Source organism: Columba livia, chromosome 5, assembly GCF_036013475.1.
Source record: "Columba livia isolate bColLiv1 breed racing homer chromosome 5, bColLiv1.pat.W.v2, whole genome shotgun sequence".
Taxonomy (NCBI): domain Eukaryota; kingdom Metazoa; phylum Chordata; class Aves; order Columbiformes; family Columbidae; genus Columba; species Columba livia.
Window position 1 is genome coordinate 5,357,073 of NC_088606.1, and position 19,439 is coordinate 5,376,511.

At 53.3% G+C, this 19,439-nt stretch overlaps 2 protein-coding genes and 1 long non-coding RNA gene across 11 annotated transcripts in view; 1 reads left to right on the top strand and 2 right to left on the bottom strand.

Annotated features, from left to right (window-relative positions):
• Positions 1 to 7,207, bottom strand: part of GNG2 (G protein subunit gamma 2) — a 26,292-nt gene extending 19,085 nt beyond the window's left edge. Inside the window, exon 1 of one of the 4 annotated variants that reach the window (XM_005506347.3) lies at positions 6,902 to 7,207. The gene's annotated coding sequence lies outside the window, so the exon portion shown is untranslated. The remainder of the gene's footprint in view (positions 1 to 6,901) is intronic. The other 3 variants (XM_065063205.1, XM_065063206.1, XM_065063207.1) reach the window with 3 other exon arrangements.
• LOC110361548 (uncharacterized) lies at positions 6,529 to 11,196 on the top strand. Its single transcript, XR_010472700.1, has 4 exons — positions 6,529 to 6,652; positions 7,932 to 7,976; positions 9,343 to 9,558; positions 9,906 to 11,196. It is a non-coding gene; the product is annotated as an uncharacterized LOC110361548 (long non-coding RNA).
• Positions 11,119 to 19,439, bottom strand: part of FRMD6 (FERM domain containing 6) — a 39,898-nt gene continuing 31,577 nt past the window's right edge. For all 6 annotated transcript variants that reach the window (XM_065063204.1, XM_065063201.1, XM_065063202.1 and 3 more), the window contains 8 exons: positions 18,766 to 18,921; positions 17,829 to 17,894; positions 17,681 to 17,749; positions 16,894 to 17,068; positions 15,766 to 16,101; positions 15,039 to 15,164; positions 14,063 to 14,154; positions 11,119 to 13,943 (listed from right to left, as the gene is read on the bottom strand). In XM_065063204.1, coding sequence (XP_064919276.1) covers positions 13,659 to 13,943; positions 14,063 to 14,154; positions 15,039 to 15,164; positions 15,766 to 16,101; positions 16,894 to 17,068; positions 17,681 to 17,749; positions 17,829 to 17,894; positions 18,766 to 18,921 — 1,305 coding nt within the window. In that variant the 3' untranslated portion in view covers positions 11,119 to 13,658. The remainder of the gene's footprint in view (positions 13,944 to 14,062; positions 14,155 to 15,038; positions 15,165 to 15,765; positions 16,102 to 16,893; positions 17,069 to 17,680; positions 17,750 to 17,828; positions 17,895 to 18,765; positions 18,922 to 19,439) is intronic.

Below are 19,439 nucleotides of genomic sequence, written 5' to 3' on the forward strand. Positions count from 1 at the left end.
CAATGGAGCATCCTCCAGAGCAGGTAAAGAAGCCAAAATCCAACCATGAAGAGAAAACCCAACCTCCTCATACAAAAGGGGCCACAGGCAAGGAAGCCTCCACTGTGCAAATATGATGGTTGGAGGTTTTCATAGAATCACAGAATAGTTTGGGTTGGAAGGCACCTTCCCAGCTTATCCAGTGCCACCCCTGCCATGAGCAGGGACATCTTCACCAGATCAGGTTGCTCAGAGCCCCATCCAGCCTCGCCTGGGATGTCTCCAGGACATCATGTTCATCCACCACCTCTCTGGCCAACCTGGGCCAGGCTCTCACCACCCTCAGGGGTAAAAATTTCTTCCTCATGTCCAGCCTGAATCTCCCCTCCTTTAGTTTAAAACCATCACCCCTTGTCCTATGGCAACAGGCCCTGCTGAAGACACCTGCTGGGACCCCAGGAAGGAGGACACGTCCCACAGAAGATCTGCTGTCCTGCAGCAGCTCAGGGCTCATGGGAGCTTCACTGGGGGGTGGAGGGGAAGCACCAGCCCCAGACACCTCCCATGAACAGCTGTGGTCGGAGCAGCAAACAGCACCGCTCCGCTAAAGAGAAGCTTTACGGAGATCACGAGAGGTCTGGTTTTGTCAGATAAGAAGGAACAGGAAACGTCACGAGGTTCACTACCAAGCAGCTACAGATTTGAGTCCGTCTACCTCCAGGATGACTAATGAGCTTTGTGCCAATCCTGGAATGTTCACTTCAGAGCTTCCCAAGGCTGCAGAGAGGAAAGACCCATAATAAACTCCCTTCTAACACATACCAGCACTAGGGCTGCCTGTGGCTTACAAAAATGGGTACTGAGGATTTCTCCTGGTGCTTTGGTGCCCATGACACTCGGACCAAGGTCCTGTTGTATCTTCATCTGAGATTACTCTTTCCAGAGGCAAAAGGCAGACAGGATCTGGTAGAAAGGTCTGGGAGCAGCAATGCAGTGAGGAGACGGTGCCAATGGGCTCCATGAGTGCACAGCGATCTCCAGGGACATTCAACCTTTCCCCAAAACCATAAATTTCAATGGGCTGGATGCAGCCCATACCTAGGGGGCCACTAGCACCATATTGAACCGACAAGATGGCTGCAGGCACTGGGGACACACTAATCCCCATCAGAATGCTGGCTGCAGATGTGAAAGCAAAAGAAGCAACAAGGAAGGGGGTCTCCTCAACTCACCCCCCATATTTCTCCTGCCCCACAGTGTCCCCTGTGTGATTATCATAGAATCATTGAATGGTTTGGGTTGGAAGGGGCATTCAAAGCTCATCCAGTGCCACCCCTGCCATGAGCAGGGACATCTTCACCAGCTCAGGTTGCTCAGAGCCCCGTCCAGCCTGGCCTGGGATGTCTCCAGCGATGGGGCACCCACCACCTCTCTGGCCAACCTGGGCCAGGGTCTCACCATCCTTGGTTGGCCCAGGGCTCTCAGCAGGGCACACAGCCCTAACTCCATGAGCAGATGATGGATGGTTATTTACTCTCCTGCACCCATGACACTGCTCCTCCCAAGGTCTGGTTGAGAAGAAACACATCAAAATGGAGAACAAACTCTTGCAAGGTGATTTCTGCCTTGAAATGGCTCATGTGTCACCTTCCTCCTGCTGACAGGACTGGGAAGAGAAGCTGAAGCCCTGGCCCCCCACCCCAATTCATCTGCTTATCACCATCCCACTCTGGTTGGACAGAGAGGTGGTGGATGAACCATCCCTGGAGACATCCCAGACCAGGCTGGACGGGGCTCTGAGCAACCTGAGCTGGTGAAGATGTCCCTGCTCATGGCAGGGGTGGCACTGGATAAGCTTGGAAGGTCTCTTCCAACCCAAACTATTCTCTGATTCTATGATGGTTGTGACATGCAGGGACATGCTGGCACCGTCCTGTCATCCCCCACTGACAACAGGATCGGGAAGATACATTTCTTCACAGTATCACATTTCTTGCACCCCTCTCACACTCAAGATCCATTCCCTGACTCCCAACACCTTCTTTATCCCCCTCTCTCCTGTCACTGCACCTGCTCCACAGCAACACCAAAGACACCAGGACTGAAAAGGAATTAAATCAATAATGAGCATCTCACACCTGCCGGCAACTGGTGCTTTCTTATCCAAAATGGCCCAAAAAGCACAACTCCTCCACACTCACAGTTAGTGCAACATGCTCAGTCTGCAGGAATTCACAGCTACAGGGGGTTTTAAGACAAGTAAACCTGAAGCATCACAGAATAGTTTGTGTTCAAGGGACCCTCAAAGCTCATCTAGTGCAATGCTGCCTTGAGCAGGGACATCTTCAGCATCCCCCTTCAGGGGATCACCCCTCAGGCTCCTGACTCTGGGATGCCTGCCTGTGCTCCCTGTGCTGTCCCAGGGAGATGCTGCAAGAGGCTAAATGCACTTGAACTTCATCCAGCTTCAGCTCCCAGTCTCTCCTGTGGGACACAGCTCAGATGGGAACAAGAGAGTAAACACGGCTGTTCTGTGTCCCTGCAGATGCTGGCAGGTGCATGGGGACATCCTGACACAGAGAGGCGTGATAGGACTGAAACGACCCCGCTCTAATTAGCACACAAACACACCCAAACCCTGTCACTATTTTCCCTGAGGTGCCAGCCAGGGAGTGGTGGGGCACAACGGTTTCTTAACACCAACTTACTCCGGGCATCTTCTACAATTAGGTCTGTGTCTCTGCACAGAGGTGGTGGCATAGGGCACAGATGTCCCCATGGTCCCCAGCTGCAGCTGGTGGCTCAGCCCACAGGGATGGGGACAGGCAGCTCAGACCAGAGCAGGCAGCAGCCAGGCTTTGTTTGGGGATGAGTTTTAGTCTCCCCGGTTGGGAGGATGCTGAAGGCGGCAAGAGGAGGGATGCTGAGCAGCGCAGCAATGCAGTGGCGTTTGCAGCAGGGACATCCCATGCTGTGCAAGGGATTTCTACCCTTTGGTGGGATGGTGTGTGATGTAGTTAGGAGCACTGGTGAAGGATCCCTGATGAGCTCCAAGGCCTGGGCAAGGCTGCTCATTTCCACCCAAACCTGTCCCTCTTACAAACCCAGCTGCTCAGCCAGGACCTTCCTGGCCAGGAGAGCTGCTCGTAGGGAGCATCACGGGAGGGACAGAGCCAACTTTCCTTCCCAAAGCCCCCAGGAGAGAAAGTGAGGGCAGGAAAATAAACCTGTTAAACCAAGACACTGACTCAGTTAAAGGAGATTACCCACCACAGCAGCACCTCCACCCTGCACCGGCTACCAGGGTGTCCTACCATGCTGACTACAGCACTTTGGGCTTCACATCAGCACCCCTAAGAATAACCAACACCTCATTGCATCTCAGCAGGCTTTGGGATGCTGAACGAAAGCATCACTGACTACCAGAGACCTCCCCATGATGCTGGTACCCACCAACCACCACCTGGTTACACCTGGACCTTCTCTTAGATAAACTAATTAGCCCGAGTTAACAATGATGATGACAGACAACGGGGGAAGAAAATTGCTGTGTGACAAGCAAGGGAAGGACAAGATAAGGTGAAAAATAATTGTGTTTGGTAGGATAAGCAGGTCCTGGTGCAGGTGCCACCCAGGAATTGTCAAGGGTTTCTCAACTGCATGTGAATAGCAAGGTGGTGATTTGTTTAAGGTTTGGTACGATGCCATTTCAGGGATTTTTTTTTACCCCGAGCCTATGAAAAATTGTGTTTGGTGTCTGAAGTCCATCATGCCTACGTGAAATACAGGAGATCATTATTTTAGATTTCAGCCTCAGCACGGCTGCATCCTTGCCCAGACCAGGGGTGCCTGCATCCAGCTCCCGCTGCCTCCCAGCCCGCACAGCGCTGGCGATTCGCTTACCCAGCTCTGATCAAAGACATCATTAATTAATCACTGGCCTGACCCAACGCCCAGGCTCAACAGACACCATCCCAGCGACTTCAAATAGGTTTTGGAGCAAGCCCTACTTCTCCACAGAGCCAAATCTGTGTCCTCCCAGCAGCTGGAGCCCATCTCTCTCCCCAGCTCAGACCTGCCTCAAAATGGGGTGAGTGCCAAGCGGCTCATGCCAAGCATGTGTGGAAAACCAGGAGAGAAAGCCCGTGCTCCTCCGCAGCCATCATGCGCTCACCTCCAGCAGCAGAAGCAGGAACCCCCCCTTTTCATTTCTCCCCATGAGTTTGGCGGGGGCTAAGCTGCTCCTGTGCTTTAAATGACCATTTTGGGGGGTGTTTACACCATACATGTTGCACACAGAATCAAAAAATATGCATGAAGAAGGGCAGAAGCCCCACTGGAAGTGAACAGGTGATAAAACTGTGCAAGGACAAGCACAAAAATCCCCTTGCCAATGAACCATGGGGCAGCATCTCCTCCTGCCCTTCATCCCATCCCTTCTCCCAGCAGCCGCTGCGACCCCACAAAGTGGCTGAGCAAGAAACCAGAGGGGGAGAAACAGTGAGAAAAGAGACTGAAAGGCAAGAAAAATTGAAAACCCACCCTCATCCCTTAGCTAGTTCCTCCCTCTTCTGCACTGGCTGTGAACACACATGGCTGCATCCTGCTCCTGCATCCCGCTTTGGGCCCAATAGTGAAACGCTCGGAGAAGTCATGCTGAGAACTGACACAACTCGTGTCTAAAATAGTGCTTTTCCCAGGGCAAACCCCCTTTTCCCAACCCAAAACAGGGTGATGAGGCGGCAGGAGAGAACAGGTGGTGCAGCCCCCTGGTCCCTGGTGACAGCACATGTGTCATGAGCATGCCAGCCTCGAGCATCCTGGCACTGACACATGGGATGGAGAGGAGCAGCCGCCCCAGTAGGCACTTTTGGGGGGTGCAAGGGTTCACAGGCCTCCAGCACCAGCTCACCAGCCCAAATTACTATGGTAACAACCTGTCACGATGCCTGACTGTCCTCCTTCGGTGACTCACTGGGTTTCAAAATGAAAAGCGGTGCCTCGGATGCTGCTGTTTGGAGACCAAAGCACTGGAAGCCCAGTGGGCATATCTATGAGGCCACTGAGTAGGAAGGCATTGCCCACCCTTGCAAAGTTTGGCTTTTTCTGGCATTTTCTGCTCACAGCCGCCCCGGTGCAGGGTGGCAAAGCAGCAGGCTGGCTTGGGGATTAAAAATAATAATAATAATAATAATAATAGAGCTTCATCTCCAGCTTGCAGGCATCTACCCACCGGGAATCCTGTGAGAAAATGCAATGAGCATCCTTAATGCCAGTCCCTGTGTTGCTGGGAGCAAAACTGGCACCTCCCAGGGAATCTGGGAGAGAGGATGGGCATGTGCAGGCACCATGTTAGTGGTGGGGGGTCCTGTGGGTCCCCCAAGTTGGGGATACCCCATTTCAGAGGTGATGCTGACTCCTGTCATCATCCAGGCAACGCTGAGCCCACCAAGCTCATGTCACAGGTGAGCAGCCCGCTGCACCAGCGGCAACAAGCAGCAGCCTCTGCTTCCTCTTGCATGCAAATACAAGGCTGAAAAAGCCAAAATAAAAGCAGCAAAACTGGTGCCAAGGCAGCAGGATGGCTGATGCCCAGCCTTGCAGGGCTGGGACAGGATGGGGCAGAGCCACATGCCCTCATACCCCACAACATGGGTTGAGAAAAGCCCCATTATAACACAAGGAGCACCTCAAAGCATCCTCCTGGAGAAAGGCTTCACCCCGGGGCTTTCTTGGCCATAATTAATTGAGTCCTATTTCAATCCAGCCAGCGGCCATATGGTAGAAAAGAGGATTAAAATCGCATGCTCCAGCTGCATTGAAGGAAATCCAGTTATAAGGGAAAAAAATCCTCCGTGCCTGGCCCCAGCCTGCTGCCAGGGTACATGCCACCCCTTTTCCTCCCACAGCCGGGGAGTGCAGGATCACTGGCAGAGCAACGGTTATGTGGAAATTTGAGGGCCTAGAGGGAAACAGGGAAATAAATAACACACGGGACCTGCAGTGATACCCGGCCCTGCACGCAGCAGGTACAGCAGTGGCAGATAACACACGCCCTGGGTCACTACCCTTCAGGGTAGCATGCTTTAAGTTCATTAGTAACTAATTAGTAATGGGTGGGGTTTCACTGTGCTTCAAGCTTTATCTTAAATATAAATCTATTTTCCACCAAGCAGGCATGAAGACAAAAGTTTTTTTGCTGGATTCCCTTCCCTCTCGGGCAAGACAGCACCCTGGACCGGGTTTCCCCGAGCACATCTTCCCGGCTGACCCGCGGTATTCCCAGCGTTACCGTACCCAAAGCGCTCATCCCACAAACCACCGCTGGGAAAAATAAGGATTTTCGATGGAAATGATGTGGAGAGGGACAGCACCTCGGGGATGGCGCGGTGGGGTGTGGGGTGCCCCTCCGCCTGCGTGGCCGCCACCCCCAAACCCACCCCCCAAGCCAGGCTCAGGGCAAATCCATCCCGGCTGAGGTTCCCTGCAGGGATTTGGGGTTGGGAAAGTCTGACCCTTCTTTCCCAGGGAGAAAAAAACAGAGAAAGCGAGAACACTACGTCTCATTCATCGGCAGAAAAAGCCTTTCCTGTGATGGCAAATCAGTTGATTAACTGAGGACCAAATCCTCTAAATCAAACCTTTGTTGGGGAGACTGAACTCTCGGTGCCAGGTACCTTTCCCCCCCGTCACCCTCCGTGGGACTGGGACCCCCCGCAGGTGCCATCGCCACCCGGGTCCCCATGGGGCGGGGGTGACGCGGGGATTGCCACCCGGGGGGAATTTGGGGGAGATTTGCTGCTGATTTTACAGCGCTTCGGGGGCCTGCGGGGGTTACTGGGGACCGCCCTGCCCAGCTCCAGCGTATCCAGTGCTCCCAGTTCCCCCCAGCCCCGGTTTTCCCACCCGTGCCCGGCGGTACCTGGTGGCGGGCGGTGCTGCCCCGAGTCCCCCGCGGGGCGGGCGGCGGCGGCGGGACGGATGGAGGGAGGGATGGATGGATGGATGGACGGAGGGAGGGAAGGATGGATGGAGGCAGGAGGAGGGGGGTCAGCAGCAGCCCCGAGCGGCGAGTCCCCACCCAGCTTTGTCTGCGCTCATCCCTCTGCCTACAGGAAGCGGCTCGGCCCCGACTTCCTCCTCCTCCTCCTCCTCTTGCTGCTGCTGCTGCTCCTCTCCGGTCCCCCGGGTTCTGCAGATGGCGTTTCTCCAGACCCCCCTGCCCCTCAGCGTGCCTCAGGCCCTCGCCCTGTCTCTGCCCCACAACCCTCCCACCCACACCCCGTACCCCCATCCTGCACCCCGCACGCCCATCCCTGCACCTCACAACACCCCTCATAGAATCACAGGGTTAAAAGGGATACACAAGGATCATTGAGTCCAACTCCTGTCCCTGCATAGGAGGACAACCCCAAAATTCACACCATGAACATCACTCAACCTCCTGCACCCCACAACCCCCCTTCACCCATCCCACACCCTGCACCCCACACATATCCACATAACCCCCCTTTGCACCCCATCACACACCCTAAACCCATCCCTTCATCCACAGCCCCCCTGCACCCCACAACCCCATTTCTGCACCCATCACAAACCCTGCCTCCCACATGCCCATCCCTGTACCCACATCCCCTTGCACCCAGCCCTGCCCTCCCTTCCCCGCCCGGCACCTCCTCACAGCTCCAACACCCCATGACTGGATCCCCTCTTCTGCCCCCTGAACCCCCTAATGCTCACACCTCTGCCCTGATATTGGGCACCCTGACAAACACATACATCCCAACCCCCTGACACCCCCAGATCCCTCTCTGCCCCCTCCAGCCCTTCCCAGCTCACAAGTTTCCCCCTGAGCCCCTGACTGCCCCCCCGCCCCTGGCACAGCTTTGGGGGAGACCCAACGCTCAGTATTTTCTATTTTATTTCTAATCAATGTGATCCCACGTACCCAGTTTTTAGGATTTCAGCTGGAAGATTTCAGAGACACAGGAGAGCTGGTAAGCACTGAGTGGGTTTTTATCAGAAAGCCTTTTCCTTCCTCCTAGTTGCACCCTAAAAAACACCCTCAGCCAGCCCAGCTGTACCCTCAAATCTGCTCTCTGGAGATCTCAAGAGCCCCATGGTGCATATATACATCGAAAATACATTAATGTGTTCCCTGGGCAGAGCTGGGGGGCAGCATGTCCCCCCAAAACAGGGTGCTGCAAACTGTGCCCATAGCAGCATCACTGGGTCCCATGGGACAGGTATCCCCTAATGGGTGGAGGTGGGAGACCCCGGGGACATGGGGGGCCTGTGTGTCACCCCCCACTGGCCAAGCTCCACACTGTCTGCCAGAAACCAGGTTGCACCCCCTGTTTCCACAGCAACACTTGATGACTGATTTCCTTCACTGCCCTGCGAATGGGGCGCAGGAGCTCCCAGCACCCACAGAGCCCACCCACAGCTGCCCCTAGGGCCTTGGCAGCACCCAGCACAAGGCTGGGACCACCACCATCCTCCCACCCCATAGATGTTGAGCCACTAACCCCAACACAGGGACAGACAGCAGAACGTGGGGTGTTTTTGTAACTATCACCAATTAGTTGTCGGTGCTTGATTGAGATGATGTTGAAAGGTATGTCCAGCAATGCTTGTTGTGGAGGGGCTGATGAGAGAGAGATGCTCTGCAAGGCACCCGCCTGGGGACAGTTGTTGCTGCATCAACAGCAGGTGAAAGCACCGCCTGGTTGGATCTGGCGGCAAAATTAAAAAAAAAAAATATATATATATATATATATATATATTACTGCAACATGGCACTTTTCTAAAGTGCATTTTGCAGTTGGCTCTGTAGATGTGGCATTTGCACGTGTCAGCCTGCAAATCCCAAACCTTCGACCTCTCGAGCTGCCGCAAAATGATGGTAGAGGATGCGAAATCTGGAAGTGCAGTGACTGGAGATGAAAAGGCCAAAATCCAGCCTTTTTGTGGGAACTTAAATTTGTGAAATGGTAATCCAGAGCAGCAGAAGGGCTGCCAGCACCGGGGAGCATCCCGGGGAAAAGGCCAGCGTGGGTGCAAGGCTGCCTGGGGACAGGCTGGGGTGGGAACGGGAGGACCTTTCCCCCTGGGGACCTCTCCCATGGTGACATGAAAGAGCAGTGGAGGCCAAAACTTCAAATGCCTTCAAATGGAGGGGAATTCATTTAAAAGTGTAGCTGGGGGGTACAAGACCTTGCTAAATGCAGCCTGCAAGAAGGGGAGAGCCCCCTTGCCTCCCTTTCCACCCACCGCCCCCCAAGAAGCAGGGCTGGCTCTGGAGGCTCGTGCAAAAAACCATTCAACATCTGGTTTTAGAGAAAAATTCTTTGTTTTTTATAGGCCCAAGATAAAATCTGGAGGCTATACTTAGCAGCAGACAATGCAGCCCCCCTCCCAAAAGTTGCTTGCTCCTTCGTGAGGCAATTAGCTGCCCTGAAAATGCCTGGTGTTGGGCAGCAATCAGCACCGAGGCATCGAGACCCGCGGCTGCCCGATGGTCAACACTCACCTTCCTGAGGACAAGGGCTATTTTTGGAGGACAAAAGGAAATCACTGGTAATGTGCAATTATTTTTGGAGCCCGTAGAAAAGGCATAGAATGCTCCCTGGTACTGCTCTGCTGCAGATGTCTGGGGAGGGGGGCAGCAGGGGTACCCCACATCTCTATCCCTTGTCCAACAGCTTTGGGCAGCTCCAGTGCAGGTCCCAGGGATGCCGCAGGCTCCTGGGCAGGTGGCAATAGCGTCTGATCCTGGCATTACTGTGGCACGTGGTCACATCCAAGTCCGCAGGACAGTGGCACGTGCTGGGAAAAAACACTCCAAAGGCTTTACTGGTACTGCGTCCCCATGGGAGAAGAGGCTTTTCATCTTCTGCATCTTCATCTATCTTTATTTTCTGCAGGAAATCATGATTTTGCTGCTAATAATGGTGAAAATGAAAAAAAAAGAAGATCCTGAGCAGACAGCCCTCATCTTCCTTCTCTGCCACTTGTGCCTCAGCAATCAGGAGTAGGTTGGGGGTGAGGGGATCGATACGCTGAGGATCAAGAGATGCTCGGGGAACAGGGACAGGGAAAAGCTGTGGTTATTATTACAGTACCTTGCAGAGCAGCTTTCCCTGGCTGGAGGAAGTAAATGCCAGGATCAGCAAACCCGGCAAAATTAAGAATAGAAGAATGGGCTAATTATGTTCTGAGGAGTTTAATTAGTGCTATGGAAGATGGGAGGTATTGGAGAGGGGGAAGGCTGTAGCACAAACCTTCTATCGGACACTGACAAATCCACATGCTTCACCCAAAAACATCAATTCAGGAAAGAGAAAATGAAGAGTCACCCTTGCTCACAATTTGCAGAGTGGGGATGTGGAAAATCTTGATCGAGTGCCTCGAGAGTAGGCGACAGTTCCACAGCATCCCCAGACTTGGCCCGAGGATGGATCCTGTCCTGAGCTCTCAGGCAGGATCCTACAGGGACACCTTACTGCAGCCTTTCTGTACTTAAAAGGGGCCGATAAGAAAGATGGGGACAGACTTTTAGCAGGGCCTGTTGTGATAGCACAAGGAGTGATGGTTTTAAACTAATGGAGGGAGATTTAGACAAAATCTAAGGAAGAAATGTTTTATGCTGAGGGTGGTGAGAGCCTGGCCCAGGTTGGCCAGAGAGGTGGTGGATGAACCATCCCTGGAGACATCCCAGGCCAGGCTGGACGGGGCTCTGAGCAACCTGAGCTGGTGAAGATGTCCCTGCTCATGGCAGGGGTGGCACTGGATGAGCTTTGAATGTCCCTTCAACCCAAACCATTCTGTGGTTCTACTTGAGGTCACATCTTTAACTAATACAGTGCAGCGCTGACCCCCACCCTTCCCACTGCCCACAGTGTCTCCTCCAGGTTGGGGATCCCCTCTGGCTCCCACCACATCAAATCACCAAAAACCAGGATTGAAAGGACCAGGCCATCCTTCCCCAAGGCAGGAGTTGTCTTAACCTGTTCTCTGGAGCCAGGTGATGCTGGAGCAGAGAGCACAATAATTATGTACAAAATTCACTAAATTCATCTGTATTTCATCACTCACTTAAGCCTGGGAGCATTTTTAAATGGCCAAGAATCACAGTAATGCAAACAACTGTCACTTTATTCTCATTTCCAGCTGTACTGCAAAAGGCACACAATAAACTTCATTGGTACAAAATCATTTTGCTGAGGGGTTTTTGTATAGTTTTCCTTGTGGTTTTTTGTTTGTTTTTTTTTTTTCTTTCGCAACACAGTCACTGGCTCTCCCATCACCCCCGATGGGAAGATCCTTTCACAGAAAGGACTATTTCGTTCGTGCAGACAGATAATAGCTCATTATTGCGGGGGGGAAGCAGCACGAAGGGCAGGCGGGTACGGCCACCCTGTGTCCTCCAGGACCCCGCACAGCCACCTGTGGAATAAATGGCACTTCTGTGTCCCCCCTGCTCCCCGGCACGGCTCGGTCAGCTCGACCAGCTTCACTCCACTCCCCCTTGTTCCATCGCAGCCCCCAGCATCGCTCCAGCCCCACTGGCTGGGAAGCTTCGGTCTGGGTTTGGCTGCAGAATAATGGGGGGGTGGGGAGGGGGAAGAAACGGTCTAGCTGCACCCCCCCCAATGCTTTCCAAACTGCACTGAGCATTTATTTATTCCATTAACCCTCAATTTACTCCAACTATATGTTCGTGCAGAGCAGCAGGATGAGGGTCCCATGGAGAGACCCCAGTAGAGTGGTTGCCAGTGGGAACCCCCAGCTGGGTGCTGCAGAGCCCCCACCTCACAGGCGCTGGCAAAGGGGGAAAAAACAGAGGCCGGGGATGGATTTAGGGGATTTTCCTGCCACGTTCCAGCACAGATGCTGGTGCACACACTCAACCCCCACACACCGCAAACCCAGCCATGGAAGCGGGTCTGGAGTGGCAGGGCTACTAGCGCACCCCGACATCCCACTCTGGGATGTGCTGCCCACTGGAGAGGTTTTTGGGGTGCTTGCTGTGGTCTCCCCAAACCAGAGCGGGGCACATAGCCCTGAGCCCCCTGGGCAGCATCACCCCAGCTGCCCTGGGCAGGTTTCCTCGGCAGCTAGTGGTCCTGGGTGGCTACTTGGCCACCATTGTCCTGCTCCCCTTGCCAGCATTTGGCTGTCTACCTCATTTTCCCATAATATCGCTCGTGCCAGCCTCCCTACGGCAACAACACCCATTTGTTTGGTTTTTTTTTGCACTGTGCCAATAGCTACACTCCTCTTCTTTTGGTACCAGTTCCCCCTTCTCAGCTCGTTCGCCCAACATTTCTTATAAAAATAAGATTGTGCTTATTTATAAAATATTTTTTTTTAAGAAAAGCTTCCAGTTAAAAAAAAGGTGGTATATCAAAATATGGCAAAACTTTGGCTGTCAATCGCTAAATTCTAATTAAAAATATCGACTAAAAAGGCATTGTGCTATGAATATTAGCTGCTGCAATGCTTTACCCTCTGGTACCGATGGTCAATGTTACACCTGGGCAGGTTAAGCTTCCCTAGGACACGCTCAGAAGCCACCCCCAAGTTTTTCTAGCACATCACCATCATCCTTTAGCAGAATTATTCAAAGTGTAAGAGAGTTAAAGACACATGAAAAGCCTTGGTAAAATACAACGGAGACTGCACTGGGAAGAGCCACACTTACAAGGCAGTTGCATACCGATTCTTCTCGAGAGCAAAGTCTATTTTCTCTCCTTAGTGCTTAGAAAAAAATATGATTGTTTATACGGTTCATTAAAGAAGAGAGGCAGATCCTTTGTATAAAAGGTATTTTAGAGCAGAAGTAAAAATGAGAATGGGTCTATAAGATCCAGACATATATAAACATACATACCTCGATCTATTTATATATGTAATCTCTAGCTGTTCAAAGTTTGGGATGCATTATTGCAATATCCTTACAGGTGACCTGTTCTTTTCCATTTTCATTTGCTTTTGGTTTGCTTGGGTGGGGTTTTTTTTGCTAAAAAAAAAGAAAAAAGAAAAAAAAAAGACCACTCCAGCCTGACCTCCAGCACATGTTTCTGGAAGAACTGGGTTGATGCTCAGCCCCAGCACATGTTTCTGGAAGAACTGGGTTGATGCTCAGCCCCAGCAGCCTCCAGGGTTCATGATCTGTGTCTGGAGCTCCCCAGCTGGTTATTGCTTAATTCTGCCTTCCCATACTGGCCTTTAGGGTATTTACATTTCTTTGGCTTGACTTTGAAACACAACAGTCTGGCACTTTTCTCTCCAACGTCCATTGTCACTAAAGCCACTGGCGGAGCCATCAGCATCATGCTGAGGATGGGGACAGGGAGGAGAAGAAGCCACCTCGCTACGAGGCAACGAGAAGACACTGATTGGCTTCTGCCAGCTCCGAGTCGTGCTTCTCCCAGGTGGTATAAGACAACTTGTGTTTTGCCCAAAATCATCCGGAGGGGAAAGGACACTGGGGGACCAATGGTGAGACCATGCCCAGGGGTCTCCATCCCACCCGCCGTTGTGCTGATCCTCCGGGCGCAGTGGTTTGCAGAGAGCGATGCGGGAAATGATGGAATTGATGTCCCCCTGTGCCAGGCAGGGAGCCCCAGTGTCCCATGCCAAGTACGGGCAGCCAGTCCTGCCCCCCACGGCACTCAGACGACGAATTCAGGGACTTCATCATGGGTGAGATCCAACGAGAAGTATTTGCTGGTTCTTTTGCTGGGAAAGGTCTCCTGGATGTTGATGCACTGCTGGGCCAAGCAGCCATTGCAGTAGAGCCCGTCCTCCTCCAGCCCGTGGGCGCAGCCGAAGGTGAAACTCTGGGCTGTGTCCTGGCAGAGGTTGGCCAACTGCAAGAAGTCCTTCTGGTAGAGCCGAATGTCATCCAGGCTCAGGCTGTGTCGGTCCGTTGATGTCTTGGGTTTCCGGCATGTTGTCTGGGCAAAGCAAGGAGGGGGCTCAGGACCCACTCAGAGCCAAGGAGATCAGGGAGACCCCAAAACCCCAGTGCCAGAAGGACTTTGGGATTCCTCAAAGCCCCACCAGCACCACATACCTGGGGTAAGGAGTCAGTGCTTTGTCCCCGCAGCTTCACCACTGTCTCTGAGGAGCTGGAGGTGGAGGAGCTGATCTCCTTCACGATAAGCCCTGCACGGGGGAGAGAGCAAGAAGAGGGTAATAAGTTTATTTTGAGGCTTCTCAGCTCATGGGATCCATACCTGCTGCCTTTGGGGCTTGCCCTTGCTTTGAGGCAAAGGCATCCACAGCTCAATGGTACCCCAATGGCTCTGCTTGCAACCAGTGTTACCTAAAAAGCATCCCAAATTTGCACTAAAACAGCTTCTCCCCAGGGAGACTGGCACCCTGGAGACCTCCCAATAGCAGAGGTCTGTGATTTCCAGAGCTGGAAAACATAAAATAACTTTGGTTGGAAGAGACCCTCAAGATCATTGAATCCAACCATTAACCCAACCCTGGCACCAACCCATGTCCCTCAGAACCTCATCTCCGTGTCTGTTCAACCCCTCCAGGGATGGTGACTCCACCACTGCCCTGGGCAGCCTCTTCCAATACTCGACAGCCCTTTTGGTGACGTGGGTGACTCTCTGGGTGCAGGCACAGCTCTAGAGAAGCCAGGCTCACACATGTGATAACAGCACTCATGCTCATAGGAACAAGTGAGTGGTTGTCACGAGAACAAAAGTGGGAGCCAGCAATTGAGAACATCACCAAAATTACTTCCATTGCGCATGGGCAGCTCCTGCCATTATTCCCTGGTATCTCCAAACAACCTGACGTGCCTGGGCACACACCCCCGTGCCATGGGGTGGCTGCTTGGAGCATCAGCCCTGCTCTGACTAAAACCTGCATCTTTCCCCTGCACCAAATTAACCACATCTCTCCATCAACCCACTGGGCAAATGGCTTTTTCTGGTGTCTCAAGTGGACACCATGGGCTAATTTTGTTCTGCTGAACACCAAATGTATGACTTGCATTGGGCAATTGGAAATAAAAGCAGCCACCACCTTACCCGAGTGCCCATTGAACTTGCGGGACAGCAGCATGTCTTCGGTGATGTAGACGCACATGTCAGGGCTCACCTCCATCTCGCCAGCCTGCTCCAGCTCCCGGGGGTCATCCACTAGCATCTCGATTTCTGCAGGTGAGGAGAAGGTGGGACAAGTCATTGATGTGCATCGCCAGAGCATCTGACAACCACAGTTCCCTGGTGAGACCGAAGCTGGAGCCCTCAGCACAGGACAGACATGGACCTGCTGGAGAGGGGCCAGAGGAGCCACAGAAATGATCTGAGGCTGGAACAGCTCTGCTGGGAGGACAGGCTGAGAGAGTTGGGGTGTTCAGCTGGAGAAGAGAAGGCTCCAGGGAGACCTTATTGCGGTCTTCCCGTACTTAAAGGGGACAATAAGAAAGATGGGGACAGACTTTTTAGCAGGGCCTGTTGCAATAGGACAAGGGGTGATGGTTTTAAACTAAAGGAGGAGAGATTCAGGCCAGACATGAGGAAGAAATTGTTGCCCCTGAGGGTGGTGAGAGCCTGGCCCAGGTTGGCCAGAGAGGTGGTGGATACCCCATCCCTGAAGGCATCCCAGGCCAGGCTGGACGGGGCTCTGAGCAACCTGAGCTGGTGAAGATGTCCCTGCTCATGGCAAGGGTGGCACTGGATGAGCTTGGAAGGTCCCTTCCAACATGAACTATTTTATGATTCTACAAGCTGGAAAGCTCAGCTGGTGTCTCACCATCATCCTGGGAATCCTCCTCCAGCCGGTCCTTCCCCCCGCTCTCCACCCCGGAGGTGTGGGAGCTGCCATGGCTGGTCATGGAGCTGCAGGTCTTCAGCTTGCGGTGGGCACCAGCACTTGAGAAGCCGTCCTCGGGTCCCATCTCCCTGGGTTTGGGGTCGGTCTCAATGCCCGAGGTGTGGGAGCTGCTGTGGCTGGCAGTGGAGTGCCGGGACAGGCGCTTGTGCCGGATGCTGCCAGCGCTGCTGCCGCTGGCGCGCGAGCGCTTCTCCAGCTGCTCCATGTCCAGGTCCAGGGTGTCACTGATGTAGGACTCGCGGTACTGCTTCTTCTCTGCGAAGCCAGCGGCACACCGTCAGCACACGATCCCCTCGGGGTGCCATGGCCAACCTCAGAACCCAGGAGCACCCAGAGACACTGTCACCCAAGCCCTGCGGGGTGGTGCATGGGGTACCAGCCCTGTCCTGGTGGCATTTGGGGTTGGTGAGGTGGGGTGGGGAAACTCAAAGCTGCTGTGCTCTGTGCTGTGTCATCCATCCAAATGAGGAAGAGGAGGAAGAGGAAGAAGAGGGGTATAAAAAGAAGAGAAGGAAGAAGATGATGATGAGGAGGAACAAGATGAGGAAGAGGAGGAGGAAGAAAAGAAGGAAGAAGATGAGGAGGATAAGGAGAAGGAAGAAGATGAGGACGCTGAGGAGGAAGAAGAAGATGAGGAGGAGAAAGAAGAGGAGAAGGAGGAGTGGAAAGAGGAAGATGAGGAAGAGAAAGTGGAAGATGAGGAGAGGGAAGAGGAAGAAGATCTTATGTTGGCACAAGGGCTTTCTGAGCTTGGAGATGGGATGTGGGGCACTGGCAGCACTGCACTGAGGCACTGGGAGGAACTGGGCCACCAGGGACCACAGTGGGGCTTGTGCCCATCTCTAAGCAACCAGGGGAGTCTGTGAGCCCCCAGCCCAGTCAGGAGAGGGTTTGCCCACTTGGAGACAGTCAGGGTTGAGGGGGACATGGGGACACACACCCCCACCATGCTCCCAGCCACAGAGCTGACACAGTGACAAGGTGCTGGTGCAGACAGAAAAGCCATGTGGGTGCCAGTGGGATTTACACCCCAGGGGGGTCACCTACCCTCATTCTCCTCCAGCTTGCGGACCTGGCGCAGGACGGGCTGTAGGTTCATGTAGAGCCGGTGGCTGCTGCTCAGAAGCTGCAGGAGGTGGCGGGAGCGGAGCGGGCAGCCCGTGTAGTAGATGAGCTTCCTGGCTGAGGGCAGCCCGTCTGGCAGGATCTCAAACTTCTTGCCCTACATGGGAGAGAAAAATACTCTAATTGTCACCCAGAACTACCGTAGCCTGCCTGTGAGAGTCATAGAAAGGTTTGGGTTGAAGGGACCTTCACAGCTCCCCCAGTGCCCCCCCTGCCATGAGCAGGGACATCTTCACCAGCTCAGGTTGCTCAGAGCCCCGTCCAGCCTGGCCTGGGATGTCTCCAGGGATGGTTCATCCACCACCTCTCTGGCCAACCTGGGCCAGGCTCTCACCACCCTCAGGGGCAACAATTTCTTCCTCATGTCTGGCCTGAATCTCCCCTCCTTTAGTTTAAAACCATCACCCCTTGTCCTATCACAAGAGGCCCTGCTAAAAAGTCTGTCCCCATCTTTCTTATCAGCCCCTTTTTAATACAGAAAGGCTGCACTAAGGTCTCCCTGGAGCTTCTCTTCTCCATCTGAACACCCCAACTCTCTCAGCCTGGCCTCCCAGCAGAGCTGTTCCAGCCTCGGATCATTTCTGTGGCTCCTCTGGCCCCTCTCCAAACCTCCCGGATTGCAACCACCCTGCCTGGGGTCTGGGCAACACTCCCCTGTGCCCCAGAGCCCAGGAACAGCGATGCTCTGTCTGGGCACAGTGACACTCACCACAAACACCAGTTTCCCCACGTTGGTCCAGGGGAAGTCATAGAGCAGCTGCTTTTCTTCATCCAGGTTCTGCAAAAAGAGAAGGGACAGGCTGAGGACACCAGCAGCGGGCAGGGAGCCAAGCTGTCACCCTTGCTCTGCTGCCTACCTGGAAGATCTGGATGCCCCGTGTCGTCAGTCCCAGTGTCAGGGAGGCTTCCACCTCCCTTTTGTCCTATGCGGGAAAAAAAAGATGCTTTTACATATATGATTTGCACTGTGAAGTGAATAAATCTGCCCCTCCCAGCTCAGGTATCCTCCTGTAGCCACCCCAGATGGTGCCACATTAATTATAGAATCATTGAGGTTGGAAAAAACCGTTAAGATCATCGGGTCCAACCACTTGATTAATGATGCACAAACACTGCACAGTTGCATCGTTTAACAGTCTCACACCCAGGTGCCTGCCAGCTCCCTCACTGCCCAGAAACACCCCAGGTTAAGGGTCTGGAAAAGCAGTTTAACCTTAGAAAACTGACCTTCAGAACCAGAGCTGGGGCACTTTTACGCTTAAGCCCAACCTGCTCCTGCACTGGCACGGAGTGGGTGACAGTGGGGCAGCCTGCCCTGCCCTGTTCCCCATGCACATCTCCCCAGGGGGCTGGAAACAAGCTTTTTATTTTTCTTTACAGTCCTTTTTAACAACACACCCCCTTGCCATTCCCTGTGCTCTCCTAAAGGCTTCTCCTCTTGAACTTAAGGATGCTGCAAAATGCTCTGTGAAGCAACAGGCTCCCAGCAGAAAAATTGTTTTGTTCCCAGGAGAAAAACCCAGCATGTATTTCTTAGAGAGGAAAATATCAAGAAATAAGATCCCAGAAATCTTACGGCTGCCTCCTCACCCCTCAGCACACCTCTCACCTCTCCCTCCATCGCTTGTAGAAAATGGCAGGACTATAAAAAGCTGCATATCCTTGAGATCTCTCTACTTCAGCCAGTGAGTGCCAATTCAAATGCAGCAATTCCCAAAATACCTTAGAAATTGCTCAGCAGTTGATCCTTCTAATAAAAACCAGCCCTGAATCCAAACCTCCGCCCGGGCTCACCTTGTACAACCTGTAGTAGTGCACGGCCACGTCGTCCAGCCGCACGGCCTCCTTGATGTACTTGAGATGGGCTTCGGATGCTGTCAGTGCAAACTGGTCTTTGTGCATGTTGGGGACGTGCTTCAGGATGTAGTCCTTGCCCCTCTTGGCAACCACCTGTTTGGAGGAGAAGAGAAGCTGGTCCAGGGGAGCTGCTCCATGCCAGCCCCAGTGCTCCCAGACAGCAGCAACTTCCAGGGGAAAAGGGAAATTGGAGCAATATGCCCCATTCCTGGAGACATCCCAGGCCAGGCTGGATGAGGCTGTGAGCAACCTGAGCTGGGTGAAGATGTCCCCGCTCATGGCAGGGGTTGGACTAAATGAGCTTGGAAGGTGCCTTCCAACCCAAACTGTTCTATGATTCTGTTCTATGCTCCATTATAGAGACCTGCAAACAAAAATAAAATAGATATAGCAGCCAACAACTTCTCGCCAGAAGGATTTCCCATTGGGAAGTGCTGTTCCGTGGAGCTCCCACCACCGGTGACACCTGTGCCAGGGCAGGGAGAACCACACACAGGGTCCCTGCATGGCTGGGGACACAGCCCCAGGGCCATCACTCCTCAGTGACATGTACAACAAAAAGAGAAGCTGGCAGACTTCAGGTAAAACCCCAAAAGCACATAAAGTAGGCA